This window comes from Equus przewalskii, chromosome 1, assembly GCF_037783145.1.
Source record: "Equus przewalskii isolate Varuska chromosome 1, EquPr2, whole genome shotgun sequence".
NCBI classification, from domain to species: Eukaryota; Metazoa; Chordata; class Mammalia; order Perissodactyla; family Equidae; genus Equus; species Equus przewalskii.
The window spans coordinates 33,310,380-33,332,336 of NC_091831.1; the positions used below are offsets into that span (position 1 = coordinate 33,310,380).

At 41.4% G+C, this 21,957-nt stretch overlaps 1 protein-coding gene and 1 long non-coding RNA gene across 20 annotated transcripts in view; one reads left to right on the forward strand and one right to left on the reverse strand.

Moving 5' to 3' along the window:
* ENTPD1 (ectonucleoside triphosphate diphosphohydrolase 1) overlaps positions 1–21,957 on the reverse strand; it is a 126,045-nt gene that overhangs the window by 37,248 nt on the left and 66,840 nt on the right. For 10 of the 19 annotated variants that reach the window (XM_070560790.1, XM_070560840.1, XM_070560800.1 and 7 more), the window contains 2 exons: positions 12,902–13,029; positions 398–515 (listed from right to left, as the gene is read on the reverse strand). Coding sequence is in view for 4 of the 19 variants with exons in the window: in XM_070560751.1 (XP_070416852.1) it covers positions 398–515; positions 12,902–13,029 (246 nt within the window). In the remaining 15 variants the exon portion in view is untranslated. Of the gene's footprint in view, positions 1–397; positions 516–12,901; positions 13,030–16,341; positions 17,033–17,996; positions 18,699–21,957 lie in introns of those variants that run through there. The other 9 variants (XM_008541985.2, XM_008541983.2, XM_070560821.1 and 6 more) reach the window with 8 other exon arrangements.
* Positions 1,129–12,646, forward strand: LOC139073949 (uncharacterized). Its single transcript, XR_011523160.1, has 3 exons — positions 1,129–1,267; positions 3,686–7,280; positions 11,380–12,646. It is a non-coding gene; the product is annotated as an uncharacterized lncRNA (long non-coding RNA).

The window sequence follows — 21,957 nt, forward strand, 5'->3', positions numbered from 1 at the left end:
ATCACTTACTAGCTTAAGCAACTTTAAATAAGGTGGTATAACCTCTCTCAAACTCAGTGCCCTCATTTTAAAAAATGCGAAAAATAATACATACCTCAAAGGGAGATTGTGAAGATCAAATAACGTATTTTCAGCACTTAGTTGGTGCATGACACACAAAAGTGTCTCGTTGATGGGAGTTACTATTACTCAATTATTTGTAAGTTTGCTTATTCTTCAAGGGTTTGATCATTAAGAACTGATTTCAGTATTATTTTTATAATGATAATAAAATAACAACAATAGCATCTCCAATGTGTGCTTCACTTGACTTCCTTTTTCCCGTGTGTTCCACCTGCCATACACCTTTCACGTTCTCCCGCCCCACTGTCTCCCCTTCCCCTTTTCCTCATCTTACCTTTTACCTTGCATTCTTCTATCTGATGCACCACCCCCGTGTCATTCTCCTTTTCTGCTGGCCACGTATAGATGTATAAACTCGTGTGAGAAGAGCCCGCATCCAGTACAATCCCATACTGAGGACAAAACAAACCAAGAACTTATCAACATTACATCATTCTTCTCCATATTCAGCTTGCAACTGAAAAAAGGCAAAGATAGGAGTTTTCAGAAACATGAGGAGAAAGTATTTTAATTCAAGAGGAACATGGGTGAGGGGGGGCATGTGCGCCTGGAGTTGTCCTGATCACAAGATCTACCAGGACACCAACTCCTCTAGAACAGTGGCCCTCAATACTGGTTGCACATTAGAAATATCCAGGCCTTACCCTAGGTGGGGCCCGAGCATTGGTATCGTTTAGAAGCTTCTCAGGTGATTCTAATGTGCAGTCAAGATTCAGAACCATATGCTGAAATAGCTGAGGCAATATGCAGGAAATAGAAAGCCATTCATCCCGTGGTTCCCAAACTTGTATGCACATCGGCATCATGAGAATCACCTGGAGAGCTGCAAATGCTACTGATGCCTGAGTCCAAGCCCCCAGATAGGGGATTGAATGTGGCCTGGGCTTTGGAAGAGAGACATGGAAGATACTAAGTGTGCTTGCTTTTTAATTACAAAAACCTGTAAATTGTATTAAATAAAATTTAAAAGCTATGTACTTTAACTTCATGTTTTTGGCTCTTAAGAGTAGGGGGAGATGAAAGGAAGAAAAAAGGTAGGAGAAGAGGAAAAAAGACAGCACAAGGAAGAACTAAATGGGCAGAGGAGAACGGGAGAAGAACAAAGTCACCACCTCACATTTCAGGAGAACATGAAATGTACCAGGTAGGCGTTGTATGAAGCATTTTACAAGAATTATCTGACTTAGCCCTCAGAACAGTGCTGTAAAGTAGGTACTATTTTTCTCCCCCACAGAGGCGAAAAAGAAGTTAAGTAATTTACTCAAGATACACAGCTAATAGGTGACAGAGCCTGGATCTGGATCAGAGTCAGACTCAAGACCTTATGCTCCTTATCAGAGAAATATAGGAACAAGAGCTGGACAATAGCTTTCAAATTGATGCCCCCTTATAAGAACTTTTTTTTTTTGAGGAAGATTAGCCCTGAGCTAACATCTTCTGCCAATCCTCCTCTTTTTGCTGAGGAAGACTGGCCCTGAGCTAACATCCGTGCTCATCTTCCTCTACTTTATATGTGGGACACCTACCACACTTGCCAAGCAGTGCCATGTCCACACCCAGGATCTGAACCAGTGAACCCCGGGCCACCAAAGCGGAATGTGCACTTAACTGCTGCACCACCAGGCTGGCCCTGTAAGAACTTTTAATGAGGGATAACTATAGCAAAGTGTGCAAATCTTAGGTGTGCATCCCAATGAATTTTTGCATATGTGCACATCCATATAAACTATCACCAAGATCAAGACACAGAACATTTTCTAGTCCCCAGAAGGCTTCCTGGTGCCCCTTTCAGTCAGTTGCCCCCATGGGTAACCACTGCCTTAACTTCTATCACCATAGATGAGTTTCGTCTGTTTTTGAACTGCAGTAAATGGACTAACATAGTGTGCTTCCTTTATGTCTAACTTCTTTCACTCTATACTATGTCTCTAAGATGCATTCAAACTGAGTGTGTCTGTAGTTCAGCTTTTTTCATTGCTGTAGAATATTTCGTTATGTGCATATACTATATTTGTATCTATTCTACTGTTGATGGACATTTGAGTTGTTTCCAGATTGGGACTATTAGGAAAATAGCCGCCAGAAACATTCCTTTACATGTCATTTTAGGGACATGAGCTCCCATTTTTTTGGGGTGTTTACCCAGGACTAGACTGATAGACAAATGCCTGTTTTGATCAGTTGATATTCATCTTTGCTTATATCCCTGGGTTTAATCAGGAAAAAAAATGCCATGATTGAATAACGAAGTCTGCCATGGGCTTCTGAGGAGAGCATGGTGGCACATGACTCTTTATTTATCATCCCTATACTAGAGAAAAGCATGGAGGAAAGTAAACAGGGAAGTAAAGGAAGAGAAGCAGAGGAGGCACTTCTGAAATGTGAGCCAACTACTCTCCTCACACTTTGCGGCTCATTTGAGCTGTGGACCCCAAAAGGTGGTCTGCCATTGATAATGCTTAATTCAGTAGCTGTTTTATATATATCCCTTCATATTGTCTTAGCACATGGTAAGAACCTAAGAACCTCTGGGGAGAAAAGGAGACAGTAGTGAGGATTCAAAAGATCTTTCCAGACCACTGGGAATAGGTAAAAGTAGAGCCTCTCAAGGCATCAAGCTTTATTCCATTTCACCACAGACCAGAGAGTATCACCATGCTGGTGGGGTGAGGATCCTTGATCCTCCATAACCCCCGCAGTGTTCTCCGTCTTGTGAGGCACGGCAGGGATTCCCTGTGGTAGTTAGCATTATGCCCTTACAAAGAAAAAGGCCTGCATACTTGCTTCAGGGATGGCAAGGAAGAAAGCTGGACAGACTCCTCTGCAGCTAGATTTGCAGTGAGAGGAAACCAAGAATTGGCTTAAGGTGGTGACTGTTGTGGGCAGAGAGGGATCTGACTGAGTTCTGGGGCCTTTGGACCCATGGGAAACCTCCCATGGCAGAGAAAGAGGCTCAAGGATTACACAGCAGAAAACTCTCTTGTTCCCTAGCAGGGCCCCTGAATTCTTCCTGCCAGAAAATGTTCCAACCACAGCAGCATATGATAAAAGGTAGTGAGGCAGAAGCAGCAAGCAGCCTTTATCTGGAATCAGGACGTTCTAGTCTGTCTGACATTGTTGACATGAAAGTCACTCTTCAAATAGAGCAGAGGAACCAGGCTTGCTTCTATCAGTCTGTTTCTCGAAGGTCTTACACAGTGTGGTGGTTGAGAAATGAAAGATTTTACTACATTTTCATTTGGCAAGTGGTTGAGAAGGGGATACAGCATACTTTAACACAGGAACTGAGGACATTTCACCTTGTGTATACAGCAGACTGGAATACTAACCTGTTGAATTGTGCCAAATGTTTTTTGTCTTCTAAAATGGTTTGCAGAATAAAACACTGGCATCGCTTACTGCCTGAAGGACAGATAAAGCTTGATTGTCTGAAAACTCTCAGTTTGAGCATTTTGGGAATTTGCCTTTTGTTGTTATAAAACTGTCAGCATATTCACTCCTTTTTCATAGCTGGCCCATTTTAGAGCTAGAGTTCATTCCATCTAATCTTCTCATTTTATAGATGAGACAGTGTGTCCAGAACAGTTTAAGGACTTGCCTAACGTGGACGGATAGTTAATGCCTTAACAGATCCAGAGCCCAGGTAGCCACCACCTTTTGTTCTCTTTCACCACACCAGCATTTCCCAATGTGTGTTCCAGAAAGCAATAAGTCTGCAAGGATCTGCGTGAATAAACCTTCCCAGAAGTTTGGAGAATGCTGCATGCTTTCTCTCTCCTGGGCTCAAGAACCCACTAGGTAGTGAATACTTCAGAGAAGTCTGACAGTGGGAGAAACCCAGACTCAGTGACAACAGAATTCTGTTTTAAATAAAATCTCTACCCTACAGAAATGCTGTCTTGCCATGCTAGCGTGTTTACCCAATGTTTAAACTCATATTTAAAACATTTCAAAAAGTATGTCTTCCACATTAAAGAAAAATCAAAGATTTGGGTGATGAGGAAGAAATCTGACATTCCTTTAGTATTATAATTTCAATATTACTTTCTATTTTGAGAGTACTAAAAATTTATCAAATAGCATCTAGAAAATGAAGGGAAGCAGAAAAAAAAATTGATTCCACCAACTGGATTTCACTGTTATTTTTATTTATTTCCTTCCAGTATTTTTTAAATGCATGATAATTTTTATATAGTTGTAATCTTACTGTGCCTACAACTTTGTCTTGTTAGTTTTGATCATACATATGATTTTAGTGATCATAACTGATCTTCATGAGCTGTGTCAACTGAACAGAAGCAGTGATCTAGAAGAAGGAACAGTAGAAATGACCTTGCTTGGTTCATGGAGACACCAATGTAGGGGCGTTGGTATAGACCTGAAGATGTGGATGGCAACAGACCCTGAGCTCACAGAGACTGGAGGCCATGTGGTGGTGGCCTTAGGATGAAAATAATTCTACCTGCACAAATGTCATAGGTCCAGGCTTCTGGGTAAGTCTCCCTAGATGTGGAAAGAGAGAAAACTGGAGCATCAGATGATCTACTTCTGTTCCTGGCTCTGCAGAAGTGGGATGTTCAACCCTCTGCTCTGAGTCTTCTCATGCAGAAAACACTGCCTTCACACTGGTCTGCTCCCACTTCTCCTACGGGCCACATGGCTTCTGTTCCAGAGCCTTTGCCCAGAAAGCCCTTTACCTGAGATCCCAAGCTTCTCTGAACTTCTCAGATTCAATTCTACCCTCCTAATCCAAGTCTTAGACTGCTTGTATTTTTCCTCTAAAGACAGCACTTACCTCAAGGTGCAATTAACATATTTATGTGGCTATTTGATTAATGTCTGTCTTCTCTATTAGATTGTAAGTTACATTAGGGCAGGTCTGTTTTGCTTACCGTGGTATATCCAGCACCCACCATGGTATATATCCTACTGTATGTCTGGCACAAAGAAGAAGTTGACAGACAATTGCTGAATCAAATGAATGAAGGAGAGGGGTTAGAACTATATGGTTCCTAAACTCCTTCCAGTCCAAAAAGAGGTTAATATTCACAGTCTAATATAAAGAGTGCCATTGGTGTTGAGTTCCACCACCACTACCATCCCACCCAAAAAACCCCATAAGCCACGTAACATGGGCAATAGTGTGATAATTCTTTTGCTCCCTTCAGACATATCAGTTGTGAATCTTTCTTAAAAGTCCCTGTGGCTTTAACGTAACTTTGGCAACCTCATCAGTCTGTCTCAGTGAGTCCTTTTGAATAAACAAAGCTTATCCTTTGAATGTGACTCTAGTACTCTTTAAACAAATCAGGTCTCCATTAGCTACAGTGATGCAGGCAAGGCCTATAAACAATTAGAGACCTTTTTTTTTCTTGCTTTTTTCTTTAATTGGAGTAACTAGACCCTTAAAATACAAACCACAGTTTTGTTGTTTTCATTTTTTAACCTATGTTAAAATAGACAGAACATAACATGGGCCATTTTAACCATTTTTAAGTGTACACTTCTGTGGCATTAAGTATATTCATATTGTTGGGCAACCATCACCACCATCCATCTCCAGGTGTTGTTTTTTAAACCAGATGTTAAAATCCAGTGGAGTAAAAATAATATAGATATTTTCCAGGAGTATTTTAGGTTGAAACTTGGAGCAAATCCTTCCAAATTCTCCATAAAAAGATAAAATTTCAAATGCTTATCTAAGAACAGTACTTTAGTTCCTTAGGAAAAAGCAGAGGCATGGGGACAGGTCATCACTCTAGCAGCAGCTGGAAATCCCGGGAGTGCTAGCTTAGTAACCATAACACACTACAGGTAAGGGCTTTCCCTAGAAATCATCTCCCTCAAAACAGTGTTGACAGCTGGCTTTCACTGAGGGATCTGATAAGTGAGTCACAGGTATTATTCCATTTAATCCTCACAACCGTCTTCCAAGTAGGTACTATCTCCATTTTACACAATAAGGAAACTGAGGCCTAGAGACAGGAATTTACTTGCCCAAAGTCTCACAGCTGGAAAGTAGCAGATCTCGGATTGAAATAAAAGCCTTCTGGTCCCTAAGCTGGCATTCCACAAAAGTGGCAGCTTTTAATGAAGGCATGTGTTTTGGGATGAGGGTAGTCTGCTGCCTCCGAGAGAACCCTGTGGGGCTCTGTGTGCACCAGAATGTAGAACGTTTGTGCTAAAAGGAATGTCTGACAACTTGCTAACTGCTAGTGTTCAGTGACGAGCAGGCAATTAAGGAAGTGGTGAACCAGGCAGACCTCAAAGCTACCTCTCTCCCCACATCCACCAGGACAAAGGCACTTTCCCAAGGGAAATTTAGGGACAGCTAATGATTCTTCAGTTCATTAAGGCCTATGTCTTTTTTAAATGGCCATCGCGTATCTAGAGGGCAGTAGTTCCCAGACTAATGGCATGAGAATGCCCCAGGGTGCCTGTTAAACGTGTAGATTCCCAGGCCCTGCAGCCCGGAGGTTTGAAATGAGTAGGCTCTGGGGGTGAGAATGGGAACCAAGATCTCTAGGGGATCCTGAGGCAGGGCCTGCCTCCCACACTGACAAACCCTGCCATCAGGCTGGTCCTTCCCATGCTCTTCACATCCAAGGAGAGACCAGCTTTACTTGTTCAAGATGCTCATTCTATTCATTGAGTCAGCAAACTTCTATGAGGCAACCACCCAAGTCATATGCTGTGCTGGTTGTAATTTAACATTTACTTTGTGATTATTTGATTAATGATTATCTCCTTCCACTAGATTATAAGCTCCATAACGGTTAAGGCCTTTGCCATTCTTGCTTACTGCTATATCCCTACGGCCTAAAATAGAATAGATGGTCAATGACTATTTATTAAATGAATGAACTGAGTGAATGAATAATAAAATGTATGCAAAGACAAATGAAACCCAGTCTCTGTTCTCAATATGCTTACAACCTTGCCAGGTTGCTGGTAGCTGGGCAAGTAACCACATCAGTACAATAAAGAGTTCTGTGCTTTGCCAGATGTGGCCCAGGCCTAAGGCTATCACCTCCCCAGAAAGGCTGAACCCAAACTGGGTCAGACAGGAAGATAACAAGACTAGATCATCAAGACTGGAGGGCTGACCTGAGCTGGGCTAGACAAAGGCAAGTCAGATGGAAGAACTGGGGATACAGGTAAGTGGCAGTTTGTCACCAGGTAGACAGGTGGCGAAGATGATAATATATGAGCTACCAATCATTGAGTGTCCACAGTGGGCCAGGACTTCTGCTCCGCAATTTGCATTTGGATTTACTTTATCCCAGTTACTTCTTACAGTAGTCTACAAGATATCAATTATCAGTTCCATCTTACAAGTGGAGAAACTGAGGCTCAGAGAGCTTAAGTCCTGGGACTATAAGAGCAAAGCTGGGGTTCAACCCCAGGCAGTGTGAGTCCAAGGCCCATGTTGTGTCGCACTCTGGGCAGGCAGAAGAATTATCCCTGCAAGGAGAACAGGGATGAGGAATCAGAGGAAGTGGTAGAGAGACAGCTGGAAGTCTATCCATCTATGAAGTTGCACCAAGAGACGCTTATGGCCACCACCCTTTAAATAGAAGCATGCAGAGGTTGTTCTCAACATTATTGTCCCAAGGTGTTCAATCTTGATCTTAAAAGGAATTTGATTACTAAGATCTGGTCAACCTAAGTGTCTCTGACATTATCCCCTCACCCCCCTGCCAATAGCTTAATTCCAGTCTCATCTGCCTTGTCTAAAGGCAGTTTAGACAGCCTAGGAGCATCCTAACTGGTCTCTCCTCTTCAAATCTGCTCTCCAGATGAAAGGACTCCTGGGAACGTAAATCTGGGGATCACCTCCCTGACTGAAAGCCTTCAAAGCAGTGGTTTGCAATCATGGCTGCTCGTTAGAATCACCTGGGAAGCTTTTAAAACACACCAATGCCTGGGCTTCACCCCTAAAGATTCTGATTTAATTGACCTTAGGGTAGGGCCCAGACACGAGTATTTTTTTAAAAGCTCCCCAGGTGCTTCTAATATGGAACAGGCTTGAGCACTACTGCAATTTAATGGATGAGACACCCACTCCTTAGTGTCCCTTATTACTTGGCCCCAAGGCCGCCTCCTCCATGAAGTCTTCATGTGACCAGGCACAACTGGTGGCTCCTTCTTCTGGACTTTCATGTATTAATATGTCTCTAATGTATTGGAACTCTTTGTACAAATGACTCTTCCACGAAAAGCAACAGGTGCAGTGATGCTTCAGCTACCTCTTGTGGCCACTGCACATCTTCTTGGCCAACTTTTTACTCCAGGACCAGCTGTACCTTCTCATCGCTCAGCCCAGGGACTTCTCTCCTGTTAGGCCACCCATGGTACCCACACAGCCCCTCTGACAGATGTGTAAACCTGGAAGTGCCAGAGAGTTAACACCCAATGGGGCAACCCTTGACCAACAGAGGATGAGAACCAGGGGATCAATCCCCAAGGCAGACGAATCTGAAGTGCTCTCTCCACAGCTCTTCAGAGGGTCCTAGTGGGATCAAGCCTCAGGTGCCCAATGTGGTGATCTACTCATAATGCCCTCTTTCTCTGTTTCCTTGGGATCATTTCCCAAAATAAACATCCTGCGTTCAATTTCTGTTATTAGGATGTGTCATTTGGAAAAACTCAGACAAATGGAAAGAACATTAGTCTTTGGGTCAGAAAACTGGGTTCTAGTCCTAGCCTCACCTATACCTAGCTCAAGAGAACCTTGAAGACACTCATTTTATCATCTATAAAATGAGGATAATCTTTTATTCTTGACAACACTCCTGGGAAGAAAAAATGGAAACGATTTATAAACTGCAAAGCACTATATAAAATAATGTCATCACTATGCTTTAGGAGGAATTCCTTTACTATTCAACCTTTAAATGATAGAATCCCTCAGGACTTGGTCCTTACCCTCTTCTCTTCTCACATTTTACCCCCTTCCTATGATCTAATCCATTTCTAAGGCTTCAATACATCAATGACATCACAGACATATCTTTAGTCTAGATCTATGCTGTCCAATAAGGTAGCCGCTAGCCACATGTGGCTACTGAGCACTCGAAATGCTAGTCTGGTTGTGTTTTTTTTTTTTGCTGAGCGAGATTTGCCCTGAGCTAACATTTGTTGCTAATCTTCCTCTTTTTTATGTGAGCCACCACCACAGCATGGCCACTGACAGATGAGTGGTGTAGGTTCATGCCCAGGAACCAAACTCAGGCTGCCAAAACAAAACACAACAAACTTAACCACTAGGCTACCAGGGCTGGCCTGAGATGTGCTTTAAGTTAAAAATCACAGTGGAATTTGAATATAGGATGAAAAAAAGAATGTAAAATATTTCATCAGTAATTCTTTATTTTGGGGCCAGCCCAGTGGCGCAGCAGTTAAGTGCACACATTCCACTTTGGTGGCCCCGGGTTCATCAGTTCGGATCCCGAGTTTGGACATGGCACCACTTCACAAGCCATGCTGTGGTAGGCATCCACATATAAAGTAGAGGAAGATGGGCACAGATGTTAGCTCAGGGCCAGTCTTCCTCAGCAAAAGGAGGAGGATTGGCAGCAGATGTTAGCTCAGGGCTAATCTTCCTCAAAAATAAAAAAAAAATTCTTTATTTTGATGAAATGTTGAATGATAATATTTTGGATGTATTGGATTACATAAAATATATTATTAAAATTAATTTCACCTCTTTCCTTCTACTTTTTTAAAATCTGACTCCTAGAAAAATTAAAATGTGGCTTGCATTATATTTCTATTGAGCAGTGCAGGTCTACATTTCTCTTCTCTGCCATCCAGATCTGATTATCCAATTGCTTCTTTGACATTTCCTCTTGGATGTCCAGTACCTCAAAAACAATTCTTCAAAAGTTGAACTCAAAATCTTCCCCTCCTTCCAAACTACTGTAATAGTCTCTTACCTAATCTCCTACATATGCTTTTATCCCCCCTCTAATTCATTGCAGCCAAAGTGATCTTTTCAAAACACAAATCTGATCATGTCACTGGCTTGCCATTGCTCTTAGGATTAAAACTAAAATCCTCACCCTGTCTTGCAAAGCCATACCTGCACCACCTCCTTCACCATCCTTATCCAACTGATGGCCCACTCTTGCTGGCCAACCAGTTTCTGGGAGGTATCCAACTACCTCCTGCTGTGAGATTCTTATACTTACTTGCCTTTACCTGGAATACTCTTTATCTATCTCTTCCCTGCTAACTTCTAATAATCCCTCAGATATTATTTCTTTCAGGGAGGACTTCCCTGGCCTCCAAAACTTTCATTTGGTGGCCATCATAACAATTGTAATTAATAATTTGTGTCATCTATTAGATGTGTTTACTTATCCAGGCTGTAAGCTCAATCATATCTATATTGGCTTCCCAATTGTGTAGCCCCATGCCCGACACAGACACTTAATAAAATAATTGTTGATGCCTAAGTTTATGAACAAATGAATGAAGAGATGCTGAATGAGGTATGGTCGTAAAGAGATGATATGTGTTTTTAAAACAAATGTACCAGGTACAAATATCCAAATAAATGTTATCTTTTTATCATCATTTTTGGAAGGAAATACATTTATTCCAACACACTAATCAAAACCATTTAGTAGCTCATGATATTTGGGATGATCTTGGTTATTAGCTTATAAACTACACAAGAAAAAAGTCTCATTTGTTGATCCTTGTTTTAGATCTTATAAAATGTTTTATCATACCGCTAATGCATCAAACTTAGTTTTGAATTATTTCAGAGATATTATCAAAGAGTATGCTCTAAAGTAGCAATGTCCAACAGAACTTTCTGCAGGAATGGAAATGCTTTATGTCTGCACTGTCTGATTTAGTAGCCACCAGCCACTTGAGGCTCTTGAGCACTTGAAATGTAGCTAGTGCAACTGAGGGACAAAGTTTTCTCTTTGATTTGATTTTAATTAACTTAAGTTGAAAGAGCTACATGTGGCTAATGACTATCAAATTGGACAGCCTACGTAGCTTAAAGCCATCAGCAAAGACAAGTTCCTAAAATATTTTTGCCCTCAATATATGCCAGGCATCTTATTAAAATTAGTGTATAACCTCAACAAATGACTAGTTGGAATGTATAAAATGATCTTTGCGTAAAATAAACCAGTGATATTACTATAAAGATTCAGTTCAGATGCCAGTATCTGTTCTTCAGATATTCATAGCTTTTATTTAAAGAATGCTAAAGAACTTGTTCCATTTTACCAGGCCAACACAAGAACATGAATCACAACAGACTTGAAGACTACCACTGAGAATGAGAGAAGGTCACCCATGACCGCAAGTATTCAGTCTTGGGAACACAGAGGGAACACAGAGCTCAAGTCTCATGGCTTTTGCCTCCTAGGCAGTCCTCCTCTCCAATGATGCAATAATGAACATGTGAAAAGGTCAAATCAAGAAGGCAATCATGTACTTTTGGAGCTGGCAAACAAACAGCAGAACTGAGATGTCATTAGGCTTCAACTGTGAGTGAGGTTTTGCCAAGAAAGCCGACATCACTCAATATTAAAAGGCAAGAAACCACTGACAATGAGAAAGTATCAGCCTTCCATGCTGACAAAGGGGCTGCTGTGCACAGCCCCACCGAGTTGAATTTTTATGTCAAACTGAAGCCAATGTAACATCCAGGCCTCTGCTATAGAGCAAGTGATCTGGATGGGTGGCAGAAGTTTCAGAGGCTTGGCATATGCTTCCGTCTTTCCAGGCTCACAGTTTAGTATCTTCAAATACAAGAAAATATACTTCTTCACATGTATTCCAGGGCCTCCATGGTCCAGTTAACTTCTGGCTATGTCACTGCCCACAGTACATACGTGCTAATTAATTAGCATATTGGTATATTCTGGGCCCTTGCAGATTTATTTACTGTAATTTCAATGAAAGTTTCAAATGGTGTATTTATCATATAAATTTAAATTTACCATGCTTTTAAATTAATGGATTAAACAAAATAAGGACCATATTACAAAGTACTTGTGAGATATTCATGTCTTTCAAATTTTACTTTGATGAATTTGAAAGGAAGCAGAACTAAATCACAACAGAGTTAACAACCCCAATTATTTTTAATGACATTAACCAGCTCTTCAAATGTGGAAATTCCACAGGAAATCTGTCCATCCATGAGTTCATTTCAAACTACTATATTTGATACATGTATGTGTTCTCTGGGGTTTTTAAATTGATTTTGCTGCTTTAATATTATTTAATATTTAATATCTTTAATATTTTGGAGATGAGGAACAAGTCTTCTCCACAATCTTTGACTTCCAAAGTACTTTATATAGAGCAGTCTAATAAATGTTATTTTGGTGATTGTGATAATTATGGAGAAAGAAGAACAGAGTGCAGTGTTATGACATATCCACAGTGAAACTATGAGTAAGAAGTACAGATTATACTAGATTGTAGGATATCAGCACAGTACAACACAGATCTGGATGTGGTGAATAAAGTATTTGTTTCAGTTAGACGATCGATTTAATTAATTTGCTGAACAATTATAAGACAATTCTCTTCCCACCACTAATTGACTCAAGGCACACCCTCTTCCAGAATGAGCATCTGTTTCCATTTTACTCTCCTAATTCAATGGATATTGACTAGCTCCTGGGCTGCCGGAACCTCACCTCCTCCTGTATGGTCTGAGTCACCATAACCTCCCTCTACCTGCTGGCCCCTCCCAGCCTCCCTCATAAACACACACAAACACACAGATTTGAATTACCTTAACATTTTCTGGCAATGATTTATTCTGGGTCAACCCCACAGCAAGCAAAGCAACCACAGCCAGGATAAAGGAGAAGCCAAGGATGACCAGTAGATTTCTGGAACAAAATCTCTTCAGTTCAGAATCTAAAACCAAAAGCAGAAGAGAAAATAAGAAATCAACAGACATTGATTTTCCTCCCCTTTCTGTATGGTGTTGTGGTAGCTACATGGAGACATCAAAGATAGATAAAAGTTCATCTTTATCCATGAGATATTTGTGAAGTAATTGGGAAATAATTCAAGAACAAAAGGATTTGTCTGTACTCTGATAAGGGACAAGACTTAGTTAGTGGCTGTGGTAAGGTGAATAGACAGATTTGGTCAGTGATCAGATATGGAATGAGGATAGGGAAGAATCCCTAATTGGCAGTTTGTTTAATAGGTCATGCATCTCTATCAAGGTACAAGTGAAAAATAACAAAAAGCAAGACTAGCCCTCCTCATTTTTAAAATCCATCACCAAATATTGAAGATGTTAAAAAGTATTCAGAATATATGATCAGACATCAGAGTCTCACTACTCCAGGACACTTGCTGTCTTGACACAGCCTTTGCATTCCAACCACACTTATATGTTAAGTAATTGGTAATGCGTAGAGGCTGTGGAGTTTGGAACATTTCAGGTCATCATTTACATTATCTTATCTATTCTGTTCTTAGTCTCACTCCATCATGGTACATAAAAAAGCTCCAAGAGGAGAATTATATAAAAGGCAAAAGTTACTTTGATCAGAACAGAGCATATAGCAGAGGTAAACAGGAAATGGAATGGTTGCCCCATTCTCTCCATTCTAACAACTCACTCTCTTCCTCTCTCAAACTCCCAAACTTTTTCCTTAAGCTTTGGGGAGGAAGGATAGGACAAAGTAATAAAGCAGCATGTGGAAATGAGATGGGCGCTGCAGAACAGATTGCACTTCTCTAAGGATAGGGCATGGGATTAAAACAGCTGAAAGAGGAACCCAGGTCTCCTCCTGCTCTTCCCCTCCTGGTCAGCAGCAGCAGCTGCAGGCTGAAATGGGAGCTCCTCCTCAGGCTCTTGAGCAGAAGCTTGAACTTCATCCAATGGACTGTAACTGTATGGGTCTCCAGTCTGCATCAACCTCCAGAATCTTGAACCAGTCTTTAACCGTCAAAGAGTACAAAACTCAAGAGAAAAAGTTTTAACAACACCATTATCTATTGCTTCCCAAAAAAGGATCAATAAATGAAATATACAGCACTTCCCCCTTCTCTGCTCCCCAAAGAACCTCAATTTTGTTCAGATGCCTGCTAAGCAGCCCACATGCCTCATAGGAAAGAGCTACAACCTCAGCTCAAGGAAGGGCCTGATTATTCTGCATAATCTCATTCCTTCACCAGTGATTGGTTCAAGAATGGATAAGTACCCGAAAATAGTCCATGAGACCCTGGAGGAAGTCCGCTGGGGCAAGTCTAGGAAAAGAAAGGAAGCGCTCTCTCTTCTTCCTCAGACATTGTTCTGCCTGGATGAGATGACATCCAATGATGGCAGAGCAGAGAGATGGAGATAACTTGAATCCTTGATGGCATTTTGAGCTGCTAAAATAACCAACCCTGATCCAGTCCTCCCATGAATCTTGTGCTTTGACCTAGTTAGAGTAAGGATTTTAATAACTTGAAGCCAAAACATCCTGATACGACTAGTGTGGCAGAAATGTCCTGTTTGATGCTAGGGCTCCGCAACCTGGAAAAGAGCCCCCTAGGTACTACCTATCTCGGTTCCCAAAGTTGTGATATTGACAAGCACAGTTCATAGAAACATTTGCTTTAAATGAACAATTACAAATCTAAAACCCACTGGCAGCACATGGCAGCAGTGTTTCTACTACAATGGAATTCTGAATGCGTCACTCCCTCGAGCTGTTCAAAAGGTCTACCTATTTAGTTCTTTTGTTTTCATAAATATGACAATTCTGCTACCTCATTTTTCTTCCATATCTATTTGGACACTAATCTTAGTATCCAATGAAAAAGACCAACGAGGCCCCTGCTCTTTGGAGTTCACAATCTAGTTGCGAAGAACCATAAAAGAAGTACATAAATAAGTGACTTCAGGTCATAAGTGCTCAGAAGAAATTAAAACCCAGGAATGTTATACAGTGACTTGTAGCAGATTTGGGGTGGGAGGATTCAACTGAGGGTCAGGAAAGCCTCTCTGAGAAGGTGACATTTGAGCTAAGACCTGGATGATGAGAAAACACCAGCTACAAGAAGTAGTAAGAACTTCCCAGGAAGAGGGAACAGCAACTGCAAGAGCCCTGAGGTGGGAAACAGCTTGAAGTGACTCTGTTTCTTTTCCTAATGAATAAATAAGGAATATTTACTAACGCATTATTATCCCTGAATAGTGGGAAGTGTACTTTTCCACATATGCCCAGCTTTTGCAATGATATCCATATTATTAGAACATATTCAAGCCTTTCATCATACTTGTCTTATTAAAAATATAAGAAAGATCAGAGAGAAAGTTTAGGAATTTTTCATATACAATTTTCAAAAGCTTTATTACGAAAAAAATAATGGCTAAGTTTGCTTCTCATGTAACCAATTAGATTACCCAGAGAGAAGTAATTAAAATACCACATTTTCTATGGACTATGGCAGGTAGTCTTCTAAAGCTTTTATCACATGCAGGAAGCCAGACTCTTCTTAGGAAGTGGGTCTAGATGTGGGGGTCCAGATGGACTTATCCGGGCTGTGCTCATAAAAAGGAAATCACTTTGGTAACTGCCTCCTCTTCTTGGGCCCCCATCTTTCAGATGCTGTGACTGCTACAGTCAAGTTCTGTTATGGAAAATTCACAATGACTGTCTTCCCCTGGAAAAGCCCTTCACTTGCCTTTTGGATAACAGAAATGTGGTTTCTATCATTCAATGGGAAACTGCATTTCAAAAAACAATTTCAAGAAACATTTTTAAAAAACATATCTAATGGCAAAGTGTTGATTTGTCTTCCTTTGAATTGCCATACTATACTGGAGAATTCAAGACTGCCACTTCTCTCCCATTTTCTTCCTTTCATGTGACAAGTAAGAAGGTTTTTCTGTTTAAGGTGAAAGAGCCAGGTAGAAACCTCAGCTCTTCACTTGACAGAGACAAAACTGAAAGAAACTCAAACTTTGAGAGAACACTTATTTCAAGCCAGTTGTTATATCAGAGACAAAAGAAACAAACAAAAAAAAAACGTAAAAAGACCTGATTCTTTCAGAAACATCCATCATGACATGCACAATTAGCATCCTATTAAGATAAAGATAAATTTAAATATTAAAATAAATATTAAAATAAAGAAATAAAATTAATTTTGTTCTTATTCAAAATTCTGCTGAACAGAGAAATCCCAGCATTCTACTTCATGATATCAAAGATATAATACCTTAAAATTTTACTCCATTAATAAAAAGATTTAGTGTTGACGGATATGATGGGTTTCAGGCAAACACAACAGAAGCTTTGCTCTGCAGATGAGTGTGACTCACCAGAGTCAGACCACTTCCAATTTCTGATGGGTCACATCCGGACTAAGCTTGGCTTGTCACATAGAAACAAAACAGCCAACATAGACAAGCACTGACAAGCAAACGTCAATGGACTGCTGTGGTCCTTCCTGTGTTTGCACACCCAGTGATGGAATAATCACTGAAGCTCAGGGGACTGGTTCTAATCTGCCCTCACCATTCCCCCAACCCACACAAAGTCTGCACCATCTCTACCATCTTCTTTCCTCTCCATCAGGAAGTTCTTCTTGGTGACACGTATTTAGATTGTTCTCACATTCAGGGCAAGATCTGTGCTCAGTTGCTTTTATCCTTTCTCTTTTATGAAGATATCCACCTATTCCAGTCACCCCCACCTCTTCTGTAACAGCCCTTTCTGGTGTCTCCCACCCTTTCTAAGTCCCTTCCCTATCAGAATCCATCTGTCATGGGGCTGCAGAAATCATCCATAAGCGACATTCCCAGGGCTCTTTCTGATCAAGAATCTAAGGTAGCTTCCTACTGCTTGCCAGATGAAAGCCACACTGGTCTACCTGGCCTGTCAGCCCTTCAGAAATTTAAGCCCTTCCCATCTCACCATTCCAATAAGCAGATGTTTGTGTCCAAGATCACAGTGCCTGACATTATTACCACTAGAATGTAAGTTCCCTGAGTACAGGGACTTTTTTTCTACCCTGGTCATTGCTGTATACCCAGTTCATTCATGAATAAATGAATTTTGGATTCTGACTTTTCCTGGAAAATATCTGAGATATCCTTCACTTGGAATTCCATTCCCCTCTTTCTCCACCAAGACTTTTTCCTTGTCTCCTTCAAAATCAAGTGCAATAGGAGGCTATGTCCCCCTCCATATGCTTCAAAGCTCAATTGTTCTGGTAGTTCTCTCTTCATGTGCTACCTCTAGATATTTAATGGACTGACCCATTTCAGTTTGGGAATTCTACAGTTGTTGGGGAGGAGCTGTGCTTCATTCATTCTTTCAATTAGTCATTCAAAAATTATTTATTGATGGGGCCAGCCCGGTGGCACAGCAGTTAAGTTCTCATGTTCCACTTTGGCAGTCTGGGGTTCACCGGTTTGGATACCAGTGCGGACATGGCACTGTTTGGCAAGCCATGCTGGGGTAGGTGTCCCCCGTATAAAGTAGAGGAAGATGGGCATGGATGTTAGCTCAGGGCTAGTCTTCCTCAGTGAAAAGAGAAGGATTGGCAGCAGATGTTAGCTCAGGGCTAATCTTCCACACACACACACAAAAAAATTCATTGAATACATTATACTATGCACTAGACCTGCCCTAGGTTCTGAGCTATAGCAGTGAACAAAATAGACAAACATCCCCATCCTCATGGTGCTTATATTCTAATTTGGAGGAAAAGACAATAAACAAGATAAGTAAAATTTATGTTACATAATTATAAGTGCTAAGGAGGGGGAAAAAGCAGGAAAGGTGAAGAGGAAGAATAGGGTGATTAGGAAAGGCCTCTCTGAGATGGTGGTCCTAAGAGTCAAAGGAGTAAGGAGAAAGCATACATACCTCTTGGGCAAGAGCATTTAAGGCAACCAGAACTGCGTGTGCAAAGGCCCTGAGGTGAGACAGTGCCTAACCAGGTGGCTAGTGTGGCTGGAAGAGTGATGAGGGGGAGAATAGTAAGAAATGGTCATGGGGTAACTGGGGTGCTTGCTTGCAGGTTCCAGTGAGGGCTTTGCCTTACTCTAAGTGATCTGACTTACTTCTAGTCATTTGTATAATCTAGACTCAACACCATAGGGGTAAACAAGGAACTATTGGGGGCCTTTGAAGTTCTTGAAGAGGGAGGGCTTGGCCTTGTAGGTAGCACACCCCTGCCTCTTGTGATGAGGTGCTGAGGCTGCCACAATGAGGTCAGGTCATAGGACAACCACACAGCCAAGTGTGGACAGAGCCTGGCTCTGTTGGAGCAGAGCTTGTGCCAAGAGCAGGGCTGAGAAGCCGCATCCAGGAGGAGTAAACATCATCACATAGGAGGTCTTCTCTATACCTTCTGGTCTTGGTGGCTCAAGACTAGACAATCTTTGCTGAGAGACCATCATCATTGGGGTTGCCGAGCCAACAGTCACCAGGATCCATCAGCAGAAAGCCACACAGATTTCTGCGGGGAGGCTCCAGCTAGAGCAGAATCCAAAGCACACCTTTGCTCAGTCTCTCTAAGGCTCCATTTCCCCATGTGCAAAATGGGAGTCATAACAGTACCTACTTAATAGCGTTGCCAGGTAATATTCAATGAGCTAACAATACACAAGAACCTACACTTAAAGAGCCCTCACTGTGTTCCAGATTCTGCTCTTAGCACTCTAAATAGAGCAAATAATGTACCCTCACTGCAAGCCTGTGAGGCAGATGTACTGTTATCACCTGTACCAGTTTCCTAGGGCTGCCACAGCAAATTACCACAAACTTGGTGACTTCAAACAACAGAAATTTATTCTCTCACAGTTCTGGAGGCCAGCAGTCCAGAATCAAGGTGTTAATAGGCACAAAGGCTCTGGAGGAGATTCCTTCCTTGTGTCTTCCAGCTTCTAGTGGCTCCTGAAGTTCCTTGGCTTGTGGCTGCATCACTCCAGTCTGCCTCTTTCTGCGTGTTCCTGTGTCTGTATGTCAAATTTCCCTCTTCTTTCTCTTATCAGAACACCAGTCATTGGATTTGGGGCCCACCCTAAATCCAAAATGATCTTATCTCAAGATCTTTAATTACATCTGCAAAGGCCCTATTTCTTTCTTTCTTTCTTTCTTTCTTTTTTTTTTTGAAGAAGATTAGCCCTGAGCTAACTACTGCCAATCCTCCTCTTTTTGCTGAGGAACCCTGGCTCTGAGCTAACATCCGTGCTCATCTTCCTCTACTTTATATGTGGGACGCCTACCACAGCATGGCTTGCCAAGTGGTGCCATGTCCACACCCAGGATCTGAACCGGCGAGCCCTAGGCCACCAAAGTGGAACGTGCGTACTTAACCAATGTGCCACCAGGCCGGCCCAAGGCCCTATTTCTAAATAAGGTCATAATTACAGGTACTATTATCATCACTATTATTGTCACTTTACAGATGAGGAAACTAAGTCACAGAGAAGTTAAGTAAGTTGCACAAAGTTACTCTGATGTAAATGTTGGGACCAGGAATTAAACACAGGTATTCTGGGTCCAGAGGCCAGGCTTTTAACCATCACCCTACCCTACGCTACATGACTTGAGGCTAGTACACTGCCTGGTGCATGGTACTAGTGCTATATGTGGGAGCCAATCTCCTCATCCAGAAGTGAAAAGTGACTGACTTTGAGGATTTGGCTGGAAGGGTTGTCTAGGCTGTTGTCACTGATGGCACCAGACAATGCTGTACCTTTTAAAGTATGGAGCCTTTGGTCTCTGATAGTTAGAAGCTTGCAGCTAAGTGGCAGAGGCTGAGATTGTGATTCTCAGGGAGGTTAAGGGACTTGCTCAAAGCCATACATCTTATAAATGGCAGAGCACGGATCTGACCCAAGTCTCACAACTCCACTCCACTGCCTCAGCCACTGCCCTGCATTAGGGACGTATGAAAACTACTCAGCTCGGTCCTTCTCAGTTGACTCAATGCAAAAGAACTTGCCCAAAGTTCTGTTCACATGGAAAGATCTTATTCTATTTCATAAATACACAAATGCTAAAAATGAATTTCAAGGCCTCAATGATGACCAGTTAGCTAAAAGGCAAAGGAGAGGGAAGGAAAACAAGATGAACACAGGCTTGGGGGAGACAGCAAGAAGACAGAGGCAGAGAATAAGGGGGCTTACAGGAGAGGTGGGGATGGGACTGGAAAGAGAGGTAGAGAGATGGTAATTGAGTAAATAACCTCTGTCCTGTTCCACTGACATCTTGAGCCACCAACTTTAGAGAAAGTTATTTGCTTTCATTTATGATCTTTTATTTCTACTCTTTGAAATGTTAATTAGCTGGTTATTCTGAGTTCACAGCTCTTTAGTTAGAAAAGGAGTGCATTCATTTTAACAAAGTAGCCTGGCTGATCCTGAGTGGACCACTTAGAGGCTCAGCTTTGCATGGGAAGAGCCCATCCAGTGACACCCAGGCAGCGGAAACAGGCGTGGGAGTGCAGAACAACCTCTTCGTCCAAATCAGACTCTGCCAACCCCATGTTCCCCACCACACAGCTCTTGCTGTGGGTTGTGCTCTTCTCAGATCAGCAACAAGTAAGTGACTTCACACTTGATGTGCCTGACTCTAAAAATGTTAATGACTCAAAAATCAAATGCCAACAGGAGCTCCGTGTTTTGGAAATAAGGAAGCAAAGGCGTCCCCTTCCCTCACTCTCCCCCTCACTCCCCCCCACCACACCATCTACCTCCTCACCCACACCCCTTCTGGCCTCTCCTCAATTCTCTTGCCGATAAATTACACAGAGCACAATAGGCCTTTGTGGTTATCATGGAATCCTATATTCAAGTATAGGGTTGGCAAGGAGGAGGGTTGTTTCCGGCAAGTGATATCAATGAGACTGCAGACAGGAATTCTCCTGTCCCAGCCAACAAGTGTAACAATCTCGTATATTGATAGGCCCTGAAATAAGTACATTGGTTCCACTAAACAAATCCTCTTCCTCATCTGAAAACAAAGAATTGTGCCCTGGGAACTCTACCCTTTCTCAAAGCAGCTGCATTTGTTAACAAGCCTTGGTTATTCGTAGCCAGTGAGAAAGACTGAGAAATGTTCCAGCCATATATCACTAGTGTGGGGGTCAGGGTGAGGTGAGGTGAACTGATTCACCCAGGCTGCCTAGCCTTACATTCCCCCATCTTCTACACCTCACATTCACAAGTTCTCTCATTTCTATCTCCTCATTTTTGTACCTAAGAGGTATAAAAGTCAGAAGCAACATAAAAATATTTCTGCAGCAAAATATGCCATATACAAAGGAAAAAATGACAAACTGGGGAAAATGTTTGCAACAACTATGAAATAATTGGTTTCCTTAATATAGAGTCATTAGAAATCATTAAGAAAATGATTAACCCGTGTAATAGAAAAATGGGCAAAAAAACATGAATAGGCAATTCAAAGAAAAAAGAAATATATTCTCAACATATTAAATGTATTCTGATTACCTTTAAAGAAATGTAAATGAAAAAGTAACGAGATATCTTTTATCACTTTTCAGAATAGCAAAGTTTTTTTTTTAGATTGTTAAGCTTTCTTTTTTATTTTTTTATTAATGTTATGATAGATTACAACCTTGTGAGATTAGAATAGCAAAGTTTTTTAAAAGTTTGATAAATATATATAATATTATTACATAATTATTAGAATGGCCAAAATTAAAAAAACAATACCGACAATATCAAATGTTGGCAAGCATGTGGAACAACTGGAACTCTCGTACATTGCTGCTAGGGATGTAAAATGGCACAGACACTCTGGAAATGGTTTGGTGGCTTCTTACGAAGTTAAACATACACTTACCATATCACCA